We start from the raw sequence: 16,197 nt of genomic DNA, 5'->3' as shown, positions 1-16,197 counted from the left end.
TGAGCGCCCGTACAGTGCCCCCCCCCCCGGCCGGCTCCCCCACACACCGTGGTATAAGTCGCACACTGGTGATATGCATGTGTAAACAGAATAATTCAAAGAACTTGTAATTGACTTTTTTCTTGTCTTTGTGTGTGAAATCAACTTGTGAATTTTTATAGTGATATCTGAAAGTCAAATTTTGAACCCCTTTCCCCTGTGTGTTCAAAAGGCTGTTATTTGATATTATATGATCATATAGAGGTGATTTTCAAAACCTTCCACCAATGGGATTTCTTGGGACTTTTTCCCCTCACTCAGGACAAACTGAGGACACAGAATCAGTTGAGTTTGCTTCTCTTGCAGTTTGTCCTCGGGGTTTTTCTATAAAATGTCTGGACTGTGGAGCGATCAGAGCTAAAGCCTCTGCAGGAGTGACCACACTGCTTGGGAGAGAATCTCCTAATAGTGGTCAAACAAATGCTTTTTCCTCAATGACAGTATGCCTGAGCAGAAAACAAAATGTATCATGAGAAAGGCAAGGCTTTGGGCTTTCAAACTGTGTCAAAATTATTTTCCAACTCCCAAAAATGCCCACCCTGGAGCGAGTTGAAAAAAGTGTGTTTCTGCTTCTCTCCCCAGATTCTGGGTTCCAGATATAATGAGAGTCTATGGGGGAGAGAGCTGGCACTCCTGCCTCGTTAAGGGTCACCGTTTAAAAAGTTGAAGATACTTTGCTTTTGTTTTTACATTTTTCAAAGCAGAACTAGTTTTCCTACTACTTTACCTGAATTTGTGCATGTGGAGTGAAAATTGTGGCCGGGGGAGCGAGTAAAAGACCAAAGTTTTAGGCGATTTTTCAGGGCTGCTCCACTCTAGCCGTGATGTCACTCACTCTAGCTCAACTCCATTAGTGTGTATTGCGTTTGGAATTCCGACTTCAAACTGGAATTGCGGAAAAACGGAAAGTCTGATCGGTTTGAAAATCGAAACCCTGCTTCTTCTCCACAAGACGCACGTTTTTCGTATTTGGTGCGTGGACACAGGTCCAAAGCTCTGGGCCCTGGAGCCTTCCAAAGTTTTGGCCATTCATTTCGGATGGCCGGAATTTTCCGTAAAATTGGAATTTTGAGAATTCCGTGATTCGGATTCCTTATAAAAGTAATAGCACACTTCTCCCAATGGGGCCGCACATTTTCCCAATTCATTGTGTGGGCCTCAAACCAAAGCTGTAGGAGGAGTTACGGGCTGAAAAACGTATGGAATAATAAAGAAAAAGAGAAAGTAATAGTAGGAGGAATGTGAGTGCAGGCTGCCTGCTCACAGGACAGGAGCAACTTCATATCACCTCCTCCTCTCCTTCTCTACCTCCTCTCCTCCTTCTCTACCTCCTCTCCTCCTCCGCTGCCTCCTCTCCTCCTCCGCTGCCTCCTCTCCTCAGCAGTAGGTTGTGTGTGTGTGTGTGTGTGTGTGAGTGTGTGTGTGATGTAAATCAGAAGAACGACAACACAGCAGCTCAGTTTGTTTTAGATTTTATATAGACATTTCAATTAATAGATTTATATAGAATATAAACAAGCTTTCCCACCCGTCTGCCCATCTGTCCATCATCATCATCATCATCATCATCATCATCATCATCGTCGTCTTCATCACCTCCACCTCCTGCTGCAGTAATAAATAATCTTGACCCTTGACCCCGACATGTTCATCACCAAGCTGAAGTCAGAAGAGCTCCTGACGTCACGACGCCTTTGGCACAGCGTTACCACGGTGACGCTTGGCTCCGCCCCCTCTCCTGTGCACTCAGGGAGAACTACAATACCCATCAGCCCCTGCTCTCCTCAGAGAGGTCAGATTCAGTCACACTGGGACGTCCCGTAGCCGAGGACAGCAGGTACAACGTCCTCATCCTCGTCTTCGTCCACAGCGCTCTGAGGTTATAAAACACTTAGCCCCGCCCCCCGCCCGCCCCGCCCCGCCCCACATGGAGGAAAGTCCTCAGATAGAAACAGCTGTTTGAGCCCCCCCCCACCCCCCCTCCCCCAACACCACGGCCCACACATGCAGTACCACTGTTAACCAAACAATAGAAAAAGGGACTGACCCCTAACACACCCCGATATATTCACCCACACAGGCTCCGCCCCCCGCCACGCCCTGCCACGCCCCGCACCGCCAGGCAGGAGACACAACACACACACACACACACACACACACACACACACACACACACACACACACAGAGACACACACAGTTTCATTTAGTGTCAAATGTTACATCTCAGCTGCATATGGAACAAAACAAACAAACAAACAAACAAACAAACAAAACAAAATAAAACAAAACAAACAAACAGGTCTGAAGCAGCTCTGACACATGGACTCATCCAACATGGCCGCCATCAGCTGCCTGGTGTGTGTGTGTGTGTGGCAGTTGTGTCCCACCTGACCTTTGACCTCTGCAGTACAGGCTGTGCTGACCTGGGGTCAGATGTCACGAGCAGGAAGTGAAGAGCTGAGCGCTGCTGTGTCCACACACACACACACACACACACGCACACACACACACGCACACACACACACGCAAACACGCACGCACGCACGCACGCACACGCACACGCACACACACACGCACACGCACACACACACACACACACAGCAGCGCTCAGCTCCTCGGAGCGGCAGGGAGAGAAATTCCTTTCGCTAGGAGCCGAGTGCTATGCTAACAAACTGACAGGATTCAAACTACCAACCCCAAACGGCCGTAACGGCACACACACTCTCACACACTCTCACATGGCGGCTCTGCTGTCATAACGGGACGTCCAGCAGCTTCTTGTGGAGGTACTGCTTCACCTCCTCGATGCCGTTCAGCTTCTCCAGCTCGTGGTACGGCAGCTGAGGACCAGAGAGAGGCCACGTCACGTCACACACACACACACACACACACAGAGCTGCGTATGGTCACAGTGGGCGTGCGGCGGGGCGGGGCTCACCTGCAGGATGACGTATCCCAGCAGCCTCAGGTGGCGGTCCCTCATGGCGCGGGAGCCCACCAGCACCTCCGAGTTATGGCAGTAATGCCACTTATCATTGACGGACATGATGACCCTGCAGAGAGCACAGAGCGTTACTGACACACACACACACACACACACACACACACACACAGAGCCTCTTCTTATGAAAACTAAATGAAAATATTTCAGTTTTTGTTTTCATTGAAGCTTCAGCCTCGTGGGATCGTTTCTGTTTTACTGATGAACTCAGCTTTGGGTTTAAGGTGGAAATTCAGATTTAACTGTTTAAAGGGACATTTTAAGGGCTAATTCAGCATTAAGATATTCTAAATGATATTCAGGCAGCAGGACTCAGCAGGCACAACAGTCGCCTGGTAACCACAGGGTTCTCTGCCGTCTCAGGATGCCCCGCAGGATGCCCCGCAGGACGCCCCGCAGGATGCCCCGCAGGACGACGCCCCGCAGGACGCCCCGCAGGACGCCCCGCAGGACAGATCTGACCTGTGATCAGCTCTCACACAGACTGACTGACCTCCTGATCTGTCTCTGGTCGGCCGAGGTGCTGTCGCCGTCGGGCCGCTCGGGGGGGCGGAGCTGGAGGGGCGACGAGGGTCCCACGTCGGCCCCGGGCCCCTCGGAGTACGACACTCCCTCGTAGAAAGCCGGCAGCTCGCAGTCCGTCCCCTGGCTGCCCGGGGCCCCCGCCCCCCCCTCGTCCTCCAGGATTTTGCCTATGGAGAACTGGAAGAGGGAGTCCGGGGCGGCGGCCCCGCCCGGCCCCGCGGCCCCGGGCTGGGCCAGGCCGTCAGAGGGGGGGCTGCTGAGCGTGGAGCTGTCCTGGCTCTCCAGCGAGTGCTCCTTGGCCAGGCTGGAGTAGTACTCTGCGGCGGGGACGTAGTAGGGGCTGTAGTCCAGAGGTCCGCCCCCGTTGGCTCCCGGCCGGGCCCCCGAGGTGGCGCCGCTCCCCGCGCCGCCGCGGATGTGGTGGGGGAGGAAGGCGCCGGGGTCCGGGGCCCCGCCCAGCACCTCGCCCCCCTGGCGCTGCTCTGAGCCTTCCTCCAACGCCGTGAAGGGAGAGAACTTCTGGAAGTCAGAGGTGAGAGTCGCCACGGTAACCGTCCCCTCAGCCGGTTTGGACGCTGCGGCGACGCAGGAGGGCGGGACGATGCTGAGAGCCAGACCGGTTCCAGTTCTGATGGGCAGAACCCGACCGGAACCATCCATCCACAACACAAAGTCTGCAGGCAGCCAGGCAGCACATTGGTCAGATTATATTCAGATTACATGAGCGATATTCAGATTATATTCAAATGCTGTATTCAGATTACATATGATATTCAGATTACATTCATGTTATATTCAGATGACAAGTGATTTTCAGATTATAACAAAGAGAATAAAATAAATCTATTATTCAGTTACATTCAGATTCCAGTATTCAGAATGTCATATATAAATTATATATTCCTCTAATTAGAATTTTTTCCAATTGTAGTTTTCAGAACACACGTGAAATCAGATAATATTCAGAATACATGAGTGATACTCAGATTGTGGCATACAGAATTCATGTGTACTAGATTGCACATGTTACATTCAGAATATGGTATTCTGAACACATATTTACTATTTACATATATTTATCTGAGTAGTATTCAGTATTGAGTACCTGTGTAGTATCCCGGGGCGAGGACTTCATCCTGTTTGTAGTTTTGCTCTCCCACCAGCTGTCTGAGAGCCTCAGCCACCAGACCTTTATAACTGACACACACCAGCACAACCAGCAAGAACCAGTTACAACCAGTACCTCTAGTAACAACCAGTCCAAACCAGTGAGAATCCAGTTACAACCAGAGAACTAGTTAGAACCCAGACAGAACCAGTTACAACCAGGCAGAACCCAGTCACAACAAGTTACTACCAGTGACAACCAGTTAGAACCAGTTAGAACGAATGACAACCAGTTACAACCAGAGAACTAGTTAGAAGCAATAAGAACCAGTAAGAACCAGTACATTGTGATCCTGGCGGTGGAGCGTGTACCTGTACTTGCGGTTGACCTCGTCGGCGGTCAGGGCGTGGTCGAACATCAGGACCTTGTGGGCGTCCTGCAGCCGCGGCCCGCTGTACTCGCGGTACTCCAGCTCGATGGCGGCGTCCAGCAGCGACAGGTAGCGGCGGACGATCAGAGCGTAGGGGCTGTCTGCCGGGACAGAGACGGGACATGACGTCATGACAACAGGCTCGCTTTGGGAACGCCGTCTCCCAAATTTCAACGGATCGTCTCTGTTGTTGTCAACGGCGACTAAAGGCTGCCTCTGAAACCTGAGCGGACTCACCTGCTCTCTGAGAAGGTGCTGAGCAAACCGGCAAGAAATAACCAGAAGCAAGAGTACGACGAGAAAATGACATGAACATTAGCCACAGCGCGAGGAGAAAATTATTGTAAAATTAGCTACTAAATTACTGGAAAATTATTAGAAATTTAGAAGAAACACAAAACTTTTTATGATCATAATTACATTTAAAATGATATTAGATGAAAATTACCATAAAATGTGCTATTGAAAATGTTAAATAAACACAGTGAATGTTCAGAGGCTGACTAGAAGCCTCAACCTGGGATGGAAACAAGGAGCTCATTCACTCTCTGGCTCCTGATTGGCTGTCACCATTTGATTACGTCATATTACAGTGCCCTCTTCAGGATAACTAATATCCCCGTGTGTAAACTCCCTAAATGGACCCAATTTCTTAATTTTGTATTTGTTGTTGTAACATTCTGTATGGATACACATATCCATACATAACGCACATACGTTTTTACAAATCTCTAAAGGCGGGATTATGCATCTGCGTAAGCCGAGCGTACGGGGGTGTGCGACCACCGCAGAGCCTTGCCGCGCACCTCCGAAAAATTGTAACTACGCAGACTCCACGTAGCCCCCAACGCAGGCCCCCCACTGACAACAAGAGCTACAATTGGTCCGCCGAATTACAGCATTTCCGGCATTTCGCCCCTCCGGTGCCACATCCTGTTGTTGTGCCGGCAGCGTCATTTTTAAAAGAACTGCTGCTGTGATCACATCTCAACTCGTCGGTTGATTTCAAATTATTTGGAAAGTTTGGATCATGTTGGATCTGGATCTACTGCTGCTCCTTTTAAACATGGCGCTGCCGGCACAACAACAGGAAGAACAGCGATCAGACGCCACAGGGTCTGTAGGTCTGCAGAAAAAAAAAAAAAACACCTCATAGCGTTGTGGCGGAGAATTGCTTAGCATTTAACGCAGAGGGATGTTGGACACACACGGCCTGCGTGAGAACTGCGTGTGCGTTGCGTTGAGTCTCCGCAGAACCGTAATCCGGCCTTAAGGTACATATTTTTATATTTCTCAGAATTTAATTCCTCTCTTTGAGCAACTTCCCCTCAGGGATCAATAAAGTATTTCTGATCCTGATCCATATCAGCCAGCGGATGAAGCTGAGCATCTGAGCTAGGGATGCTAACCGGAGGCCGTTTGACCGCTTGTTGACCGTTTGAACTTTAACCAAATAATCTTGTCGGTTAATTTTAAGGCCGAACGTGTACAGATGCACATGTCATATTGTAAATACCGTAACTTCCGTAAAGTTTGCTCTATCTAAAACAATTCCAACTGTTCCTGAAAGCTCAGAAGTTGCTCATGAACCCACATACAGTTTAATACGGTAAACATGGCGATGGGACGTCTGCTGGGCTTGGATTACGTCATTACGCACAGAGCTCAGCTCGGGAGAGACAGACCGGAGAAGCGAGCCGAGCTCATGGTGATCATGGAGAGTTTGAACAAAGTTTGTCCTGCAAGTCTGCATGCGTAAATTACATAATGTTTGTAGGATATCATGTCAGCTATGTACAATATTTGACTTTGGGATGAATGGTGTTCCATATTATCTTATGTCTGAACTGGTTTTGGGCCTGCTGAGGGGAGATCTGTGGTACAGAACGGACACGGTCGCGTCTTTGACCGTCTGTAAAGTTTACAGATGGTCAAATAATATTCTCGGTTAACCGAAATAAACCGATTAATGAGGCCCGGTGGTCGACCAAGAAAATTTTCCATTTTTGCCATCCCTAGTGTGAGCGGTGGTACTGACTGGTGACGTTGCTGATGAATGCGGAGGAGAAGACGCGGTGCAGCACCAGGCCGGGGAAGTGGCCCAGTTGGAACAGAGACATCAGGATGTTGACGGTGGCCAGAGGAGAGCTGAGCGCCTTCAGCTCCACCACCTCCTCCAGCCGCGAGAAGAACTGGCGCTCGCTGGACGGACGGTAACTCATCCTGCTGAACGGGAACACCAGCTTCTGGATCACCTGGGGGGGCGGAGTCACATTACGTCATTACACCGGTCCACATGAAGCGTGACAGAAACACATCAAATACGTGAATGAAGAAGCAGAGGTCAGGGGTCAGGGGTCACCTTGCTGTCCAGATACTCCGCCTTCTTCACCAGGAAGTCGGCGATGGTGTCGAGCAGCCGCGTCTCTCTCAGCCGGTGGCGAGCGATGTACTTGGCGATCAGAGCCATCGTGTACGGCGTGATGCTGTCAACTTTCTTAGGCAACTCCTCTGTTAAGAGAGCAACGGACAGGACGACACGTCACCATGACAACACGGGAAACACGTCTCCATGGCAACACAGTGATGTGTATGTGACCATCAGCTGCATCAGCTCTGCACAGACTCTGTCAGGCTGCTGTCCTCTCACACATCAAGCCAACCTTAACGAGCTCTGAGCCTTAACGAGCTCTAAGCCTTAACGAGCTCTGAACCTTAACGAGCTCTGAACCTTAACGAGCTCTGAACCTTAACGAGCTCTGAACCTTAGCGAGCTCTGAACCTTAACGAGCTCTAAGCCTTAACGAGCTCTGAACCTTAACGAGCTCTGAACCTTAACGAGCTCTGAATCTTAACGAGCTCTGAATCTTAACGAGCTCTGAACCTTAATGAGCTCTGAACCTTAACAAGCTCTCAGCCTTAACGAGCTCTGAACCTTAACCAGCTCTGAACCTTAACGAGCTCTGAACCTTAACGAGCTGGAGGACTGCAGCTGGTACACCAGGTCATGTTTACATGATAATTCAAAAAATATCAGTCATGTATAATTCCTAAAATAATGAGCCTAAGCTATAATACGTTCAATAAAGACTGTAAATGTGAGTTTGATAAAGCACATGTTGCCTTTGGTTTTCCTTTCCAGCTAGAGCTGTGTCTTCAGATGACGCAGCTCTAGCTCGCTATATTTCTAACCGTGACATTGCCGCCTACCGATATGAGGCTGACAGATTTGAGAGTTGGTGTGAGGAAGCCCATCTCATTCTTAATGTTGAAAAGACAAAAGAGCTCATCATTGACTTTAGAAGGGAAAAGGCTGTGGCAGCCCCAGTCGGTCGAGACGGTTCACTCTTACCAACACCTGGCTGTGCTCGTTGATTCTAAACTGGACTGGAAGGAGAACAGTCATGTTGTTTTTAAGAAGGCTCCTAAGAAAAGTGAGACCTTTTGATGTTAGCAGGCCCACCCTTACTGTCTTTTACCATGGTATTCTGTGTGTTGTTGTGTGTGTGCTGTTCTCCCTGCTGTGTGCTGGGGTGGCAGTCTGAGGAACAGAATTAACAAACTTGTTAGGAAAGCAGGTTCCATTATTGGTAGTAGCCCTAGCTCTTTGGATGAAATTCTGGAGCAGAGATCCATTAAGAAACTCAGAAATGTCTTGTCTAGGGATGATCATCCCTAGCACATTGTGTTTTCTTTGAGTGGAAGAAGTGAAAGGCTACTTGCACCGAGATGTATGACAGAGTTTAGGTCATTTGTTCCTTCAGCCGTCAGATACTTTAATAAGAACTGTTGATTGCTGCTGTTTTTATTCTTATTTATTAATTATTAGTAGTACTATTGCTGTTGGTGTTGTTGTTTTTACTTGAACAATTGAATGTTATGTGACTTGAATTGCCAGGAGTGGCACAGACTGCTGCCTGCTCTGTACTGTATATTGCAGTTTGCACACGTGTATTTTGCAATTTTGCACTTTCCTAGACTTTTTTTTTTAAACTGGTATGATTATTGTGCTCTCTCAGTGTTATGCCTGGTGCAGATCGTTTAGTTTTGTATGCAGTCTGTTGTCTTGTGCCCTGCCACATTGTCACTGTCTTCTTGGTGCATGTTTGGCCTGGTAGCAAACGAATTTCCCCTTTGGGGATTAATAAAGTGCATCCTATCCTTCCGGGTTTCCTGAAGGTGTCAGATGTGTGTGTTTGTGGTTTAAAGGGGGAACCAGGCTAGAAAACGTTGGAGAACCACTGACATAAACCAGCAGTTCAAACGTGAACTAGTGAACAACACAATTCAACAGCTGCTGGTAAGAACCTGTTCAACTAGCTCAGAAAAACCACCTGACACCAGTCTGGGCTCCCGCTGCACACACACATCATGCACTTTAATTCTTTGATTTGTTCTTTAGCCTTAACGAGCTCTGAGCCTTAACGAGCTCTGAGCCTTAACGAGCTCTGAGCCTTAACGAGCTCTGCGTGGCGGGTTCAGCAGGATGATGTCGTCAGGTGTCCCGACCTGCCAGGCTGCTGATGAACCTCTCCTGTCTGTTCTGGTAGAAGAGGTGCGAGCTGAAGATGAGCTCCAGACTCTTGTTGCTGGCCTCGCGGGCGCACGCTGCCAGCATCTCGTCCAGCAGCGCCATCTCCTGGTCACGGACGCCACTAACGCTGGCTAGTGTGTGTTTCACCAGCCGCAGGATCTTCCTGAGGGAGGAGACAGAGAGAGAGTCGGTCTGCTTTCGAAGCTGAGGATTACAAAGTGTTTCACACACACACAAAATTTAAAGACAGAATGGGCAGGATGCCATCACCCAAAGTGTGTGTTGGTGTGTGTTGGTGTGTGTTGGTGTGCACAGCGCGGGACGGTGCCAGGTTGGCAGTGCCACGACCAAAAGCAAGTTACGAAAATCACGAACACGGAAAAAAGGGAATGTAGCGAGGAGAAGCGGCGAGCGGACAGAGCTCGTTCCACCGCGAGTGAAGCCGGGCCGAGCGCTGAGGAGGATGAAGAGGAGGAGGAGGAGGATGAAGAGCGACGCCACGCCGGCCCGGGAGCTGACACACAGGGAGGGGCCGGCGGGACGGTCTTCTGTCAAAACGAAAACTGGCTGCTGGTGTTTAACTTAGCCAGGGAGGAGGGGCCTGAGCGCCGTGTTTACAAACCACGACAACAAATCAGACTCATTCTGCCTTTAAACATGACGACATCATTCCAGGAAGCAGACACAGGCACAGCAACAACAAACAAACAAACAAACTCAAAACAACAACACTGTCATGTGACTCTGCGGCCGACCTGTTGGCCAGCAGCTGCTCGGGGTTCGGAGGCACGCCGGCGGTGGCGGCAGCGCCCCCGGTGGCGGTGGCGGTGTCCTGCGGCTGCAGCAGGCGCCACTTGAGCCTGTAGTAGGACAGCAGCAGGAAGAGCGTCTGCGGGTGGCGCTCTCGCTCCAGGTTCTTCTCCAGGCCGGCCAGGCAGGCCTCGGTCAGCGGGTGCTGGCTGCCCGGGTGCAGCTTCATGCTGGAGCTGAACACCATGGACACGTCCTTCTGGTTGAACTGGCCCAGCCGCGACTGAGACTCCGCCTCCAGCACCTGCACCACCTGGGAGTCACTGGGCAGGCCTGCACCCCACCACACACACACACACACACACACACACACATATATATCATGGGGCAAACAGCAGCTGCTCAACAATTTTTGATCAACAATTTCTGAGCATGTTCAAGAAAGTTGTGACGTCTGACCACTAGATGGCACCAAACCCCCCACACGTCCTCACGTGAGTGAAACTCTGACACGGACTCACTTCCTGAGATGCGTCCTGATTATTTTATCTGCTGAAGGTTTCAGTTTATTGTGACTGCAGCAGGATTTTGTGCACCGAGTGAGAAAATGTTTAAGGTTCAATCTCGTGTCACAGTCACACCTGACTTTATTATCGTTCATTAAAACTGAACTAAAAACTTAAACATGGTGTGGAAAAATATTTTAGTTTAACAGAAATCAAAATAAAAATTAGACTTTTGAAAACACTAACCGAAACAATACTGTCATCTTACAAAACTAAATTACACTAAGTTCAGAGTGTGTGTGCAGTGTGTGTGTGTGTGTGTGTGTGTGTAATCTGACAAACAGCAGCCAGATTAGAATAAAACCACTGACTCAGCTGGGACCAGAGAACCCAGTCTGGAGACTAAAATTAAAAATCAAGTAAAAACAAAAACTCCTGAACCATGCAGGCTGTAAGAGGCGTGCTGAGCGGGCAGCAGGGGGCGCTGTGCTCACTCACCGAGCGCCGCCACGGCGTACAGGCAGTTGACGATGCTGAAGTTGTCGAACTTGGCGCAGTCGCTGACGATGGCGTCGCAGAGCGTCTGGAAGTCCTGATGCTCCAGGATCTGCCGCCCGTCGCTCTCCTCGCCCCCCTCCCCCGCCCCGCCCCCGCCCCCCGCCCCGGCGGCGGCCATGTTGTCGGGGGCGCCGGGCGGCGGCGAGGCCTGCAGCAGCTGGCCGATCTTCTGCAGGGCGACGGGGTAGTGGTTGTGGGAGATCTTGGCGGGGTTCTGCGTGACCCAGCGCAGCACCTCGTCGGGACGCCGCGAGCGCTCGATCAGACGCTTCATGGTGAAGAACGTGTCGTAGCTCATCTTCTCGTGGATGAAGTTCCACGTCTTCTTCTTGCCGCCGGCGGCTCCGGCCGGGACGCCGCCCCCGCCGTACGAGTGCAGGTGGGCGTGGTGCTGGTAGTGGGGGTGGGGGGGCAGGGGGGGGCGGGGGCGGGGCCAGGTGGGCGGGCTGCGGGTGGGCGTGGTAGTGGTGGTGGCCGTGGAAGTGCGCCCCCCGGTGGGCGTCGGGCCGGCCTTGGTACAGCGGGTAGGCGGGCGGGGGCGGGGCCGGGTGGGGGTGGTGGGAGAGGTGGGGGTGGTGGGGGTGCGGGGGGTGGGGGGTCTCCAGCACGGCCAGACCCGCCCTGCGACCCGTCTTACCACCCGCTCCCCCTCCCCCTCCTCCTGCTCCTCCCCCTCCCCCCCCCGCGGCGCTGTAGAGGCGAGTGGCGTACATGACGACGGACAGAGCGGTGGGGTGGGGGGGGCGGGGAGGGAGGTGGGCTCGGCTCAGGAGGCTCCGCCCACTGGACAAGCACAGCATAGTCCACCAGCCGCAAACACGCCTCTCCTGCGGGGAGAGAGGGGGCGGGGCTTAATTCATACCAGAACCAGATCCTGCAGGTTGGCCCCGTCGGCGCCCCCCTGTGGAGAGAGCGAGCGCTGCAGCGCCGCTGCTCCTCTCTGGTCTGAGCTGGAAAATGTTTAGAAGGAGGAGCAGCAACACGTCCAGGCTCTGTCACAGCGCTGCGGCCGCCACACTGCTGGAACTACTTTCTCTCTGTATCCATACGCCACGGCTTCACCAAGCAGGTGTGTAAACACACACACACACACACACACACACAGCGCTGAGGCACAGGCACCTGCTTGGTGAAGCCGTGGCGTATGGATACAGAGAGAAAGTAGTTCCAGCAGTGTGGCGGCCGCAGCGCTGTGACAGAGCCTGGACGTGTTGCTGCTCCTCCTTCTAAACATTTTCCAGCTCAGAACAGAGAGGAGCAGCGGCGTTGCAGCGCTCTCTCTCTCCACAGGGAGGCGCCGATGGGGCCAACCTGCAGGATCTGGCTCTCGTACGGAGGAGAAGACGCCACAGCTGCCACTTTAACAACACTCTGTACCAAGCAGTGTGTGTGTGTGTGTGTGTGTGTGTGTGTGTGTGTGTGTGTGTGTGTGTGATATGTTAGCAAAACGGCAGGATAAAGAAGGTCCTGATGAATCACATGACTTGTGTTTACAGAGCTGAGCTGCTTGCTGTTGGTCACACACACCAAACACACACACACACACACACACACCAAACACACACCAGCTGAGATCAGAGCTTCACTTCACACACGACCACTGCACATTAAAACTCATTGCTTTCCACACACACACACACACACACACACACACACACACACACACACACACGCTCTGCTAGGTCTGGGACGATGTGTTTGTGTCCTGATTCGACATGTATTGCACTTCTAGTATTGTGATTTATTATTATAATTTATTGTGATTTCTGTTTTCTGAATTCTCCTAGAGGTCACTAGAGGTCATTTTCTCCAGCTTGGTCCAGTGTGACAAAAGTCTCTGCCTGCAGTGAAATGGCTGCTATGGGGGCCAACATCATCACACAGGAATCAAATGTGGCTCATTGAATCCACAAGAGTCTCAGCTTTCCAGTCAAAGCAACTGATGCAGCTCCAAGACTGTTTAGGCCCCAGTCTGCACACACACACCATTTTACAACAGGCCACAAGAACACATGTGGACTGCAGGCTTTGGGATTAGCAGAAGGTGGGCGTGTCTGCAGAGGGGAGAGAACCCATTTTCATTCACACAGCTGGAGGTCAGAGGTCATGGGACCTGCTGGAGACACACATGACAGTTTTGCCCTCAACATTGAGCTGAACTCTGCAGAGATTTATTGTCGATGCTGGCAGCCCCGCAGCTTCCTCAGCTCACCTGGTGTCGTCACACTGACGTCTCACCTGGTGTCGTCACACTAACTAACGTCTCACCTGGTGTCGTCACACTAACTAACGTCTCACCTGGTGTCGTCACACTAACTAACGTCTCACCTGGCAACAGGTCACACTCAAACATCTGAAAATCTTAAAAATGGCGACAGCGGCGTGAATCGTTTCCTCTGATTTCCATTGGACCGGAGCTCCGCTGACAGCCGCAGCGGTGTGTGTGTGTGTGTGACCTGCCGCTGGGACGAGGCGTCGTCTGCTCCTGTTAGCCTGTTAGCACACAGCTAGCAGCCTGTCATGTCTCGGATCTCCAGACACACACTCTGCGCTGAACTTTACACACACACACACACACACACACACACACACACACACACACACACACACACACACACACACACACACACGGAGCTAGCCTAGCCTAGCCGAGCTGGCCGGCTGACCCCGGGCCGGCTGCGGGTCTCCGTCCCGGCAGTAAACGCAGATGCGGGCTGATCTGAGGTCTGCTGAGCGGTGTGACCGAGGAGCTGTCAGCCCGCTGTCTGTCTGTGCCACACAGACCTCAGAACAGCCAAACCGAGCTAAGCTAAGCTAAGCTGAGCTGGAGCTCCGGGCCTCGGGTCTGTCCGCTCTGATCTGCGGGACAGCTGCGGGACAGAGCCGCGGCCGGCCGGGCCTCCGTGCGCCTGACAGGCCGGCAGGTGTGCGCTGCAGCCCGGGCTCCAGGCTCCGGGCTCCGGGCTCCAGGCTCCGGGCTCCGGGTCCGGGCTCCGCCGCGGGGCGAGCTGCGGGGCGCAGAGCCGGGTAACCCGCCTCACCCGCCGGCCCGGCGGCAGCGGCCGGGGTGACAGCTCACCTCATCGCTGTGTGACCTGCTGCGCTCCGCTCTGCTGAATGGACGAACGGCTCTCTGCTCTCTGGGGCTCCAAGTGTCCGCGGTCAGTCCGGCCCGGTGCGGCCGCTTCACTCCTCCACACACCCGGCCGACGCCATCTTGCGCTTCCCGGCATGCAACAGTGCATCTTCTTCTCTTGCTGGCTCTCCGCGGCGGAGGAGTCCTCCTGTCGCCCCCTGGAGGCTGCAGGCGGAGCTCAGCTTCAGCCTCAGCCTCAGGTTCAGGTTCTGGTTTAGTCAGAGCCTGGCGTCAGCAGCAAGAGAAAACCCCAGAACACCAACAGCTGCACAGGGAATCAAGAGCAGAAGCAGAAAGACTTTACTGATCCCCAGCGGTGAAACTGGGTCAGCTGCAGTTGCTGAAAGTCTGAAGACAAGAATTAAAATATAAGAAATAGAAGAGGAAATAAGAAATATAAAAATCTAAGTGCTTGAGATATTTGAAAAAAGTGTGCATTATGTATAAAGTTGTAACAAATTACCCCGCTGTGGCCCCCCCTCCTAACAAAGATTATAAATTGTGATGCGGCTTTCACATGGCGCGCGGTTTGGGCCGCGCTCTGCAGACTTGCGCAGAGCAGCGCGCACACGCGTGCAGAGTAGGGCGCACGCATGCACGGCATGCATATTTTATTGTTACAAGGTGACAATAAGCTTTTAGAGTGTAAATATGATGATGATTTATTGATGAAGATGATAAGAAGACAGTGGTGTAATGAAGATGTGATGATGATGATGAAACTGCCTGATAAAGATTTTAGAAGCAGGAGTTTGTACTAAGTGAGGAGTTTGTCTGTACTAAGGTTGCACTGAAAGAAACGATGTTTCCATTGTTTCTGTCTCTTATATTTGTGTCTCAAATGTGGTATTTTGAACCATTCAGTTTGGTCACAATGGGTTATCACTAGTTTTATGGGGGAAAAAATCAGATATAATTTTGAATCTTTGTCTTTTTTGCCCCAGGTTGGATGTGCCCCTCTGACAAAACCCCTGGCCCCAGCCAGGCCCCTCCAGTAAAACTGGTCTAGAACCGCCACTGCTGTTAACACCCGCACGAGTTCCTCGGTGTCTCCTCCGCAGGAGCTCCTTTGGGATATCATGTCTGATGCCAAATCTCGTAGCAGGTTCAGTATTTCTTGACGGGTGTGTGTCAAGGCAGCCTTCTCCTAGATACATCCCTCTGTCCGCTCCTAAGGCATCTTCTGTCTCCTCTATAGCAGCAACACGTCCATGTTCCTGACAACAGAGGCATGATGAAGCTGATGAACAGCCTGTTTCAGTTTAATGGTTGTTTGCAATAAATTGCTTACTCATTTTTTTTTTTTTTTGTCTCACTCCCATTTCTTCGTTTTGCATTTTGAAGCTCTACTTAGAACCTTCTTAAGATCCAACAGTGCAAAATGTAAATTCTTGCAATTTCTCAGCTGGTCTTAAGATTTTGATCAGGAGTGTACACACACACACACACACACACACACACACACACACACACACATATCTATCTATCTATATAAAATTTTATTTTATTTCATTTTTTTATTTTTTATTTTCTTTTTTTCCTTTCACTTGCTTCGGCTACGTCACCGTCTGTTTCCCGTTTGTTTGCCCGTTTGAACTGATCGTAAATA

At 51.3% G+C, this 16,197-nt stretch overlaps 1 protein-coding gene across 1 annotated transcript; it reads right to left on the bottom strand.

Annotated features, from left to right (window-relative positions):
* Window positions 1–1,499: 1,499 nt before the first annotated feature.
* On the bottom strand, window positions 1,500–15,669 carry fastk (Fas-activated serine/threonine kinase). Its single transcript, XM_030074816.1, has 14 exons — window positions 15,553–15,669; window positions 14,532–14,813; window positions 14,119–14,221; window positions 13,691–13,780; window positions 11,393–12,217; window positions 10,394–10,721; window positions 9,614–9,801; window positions 7,467–7,615; window positions 7,143–7,359; window positions 5,046–5,205; window positions 4,672–4,763; window positions 3,535–4,240; window positions 2,979–3,093; window positions 1,500–2,880 (listed from the first exon to the last, which is right to left on the bottom strand). The coding sequence occupies exons 1-14, from the start codon at window positions 15,667–15,669 to the stop codon at window positions 2,794–2,796; spliced, it is 3,459 nt and encodes a 1,152-aa protein (XP_029930676.1). The 3' UTR covers window positions 1,500–2,793.
* Window positions 15,670–16,197: the final 528 nt, after the last annotated feature.

This window comes from Myripristis murdjan, chromosome 17 (assembly GCF_902150065.1).
Source record: "Myripristis murdjan chromosome 17, fMyrMur1.1, whole genome shotgun sequence".
Taxonomy (NCBI): Eukaryota; Metazoa; Chordata; class Actinopteri; order Holocentriformes; family Holocentridae; genus Myripristis; species Myripristis murdjan.
The sequence above is the reverse complement of the archived record's forward strand: the minus strand, read 5'-3'. Positions and strand labels throughout refer to the sequence as shown.

Excerpts from the sequence above, each read along its gene's own strand:
- fastk (XM_030074816.1), bottom strand. The coding sequence starts at position 15,669 with ATGATATCCCAAAGGAGCTCCTGCGGAGGAGACACCGAGGAACTCGTG. Across the intron at positions 14,222-14,531 it reads GCAGGTCACACAGCGATGAG|ACAGACAGCGGGCTGACAGC; the intron begins GTGAGCTGTCAC and ends TGTGTGGCACAG. Across the intron at positions 7,616-9,613 it reads GTTCATCAGCAGCCTGGCAG|AGGAGTTGCCTAAGAAAGTT; the intron begins GTCGGGACACCT and ends CTCTCTTAACAG.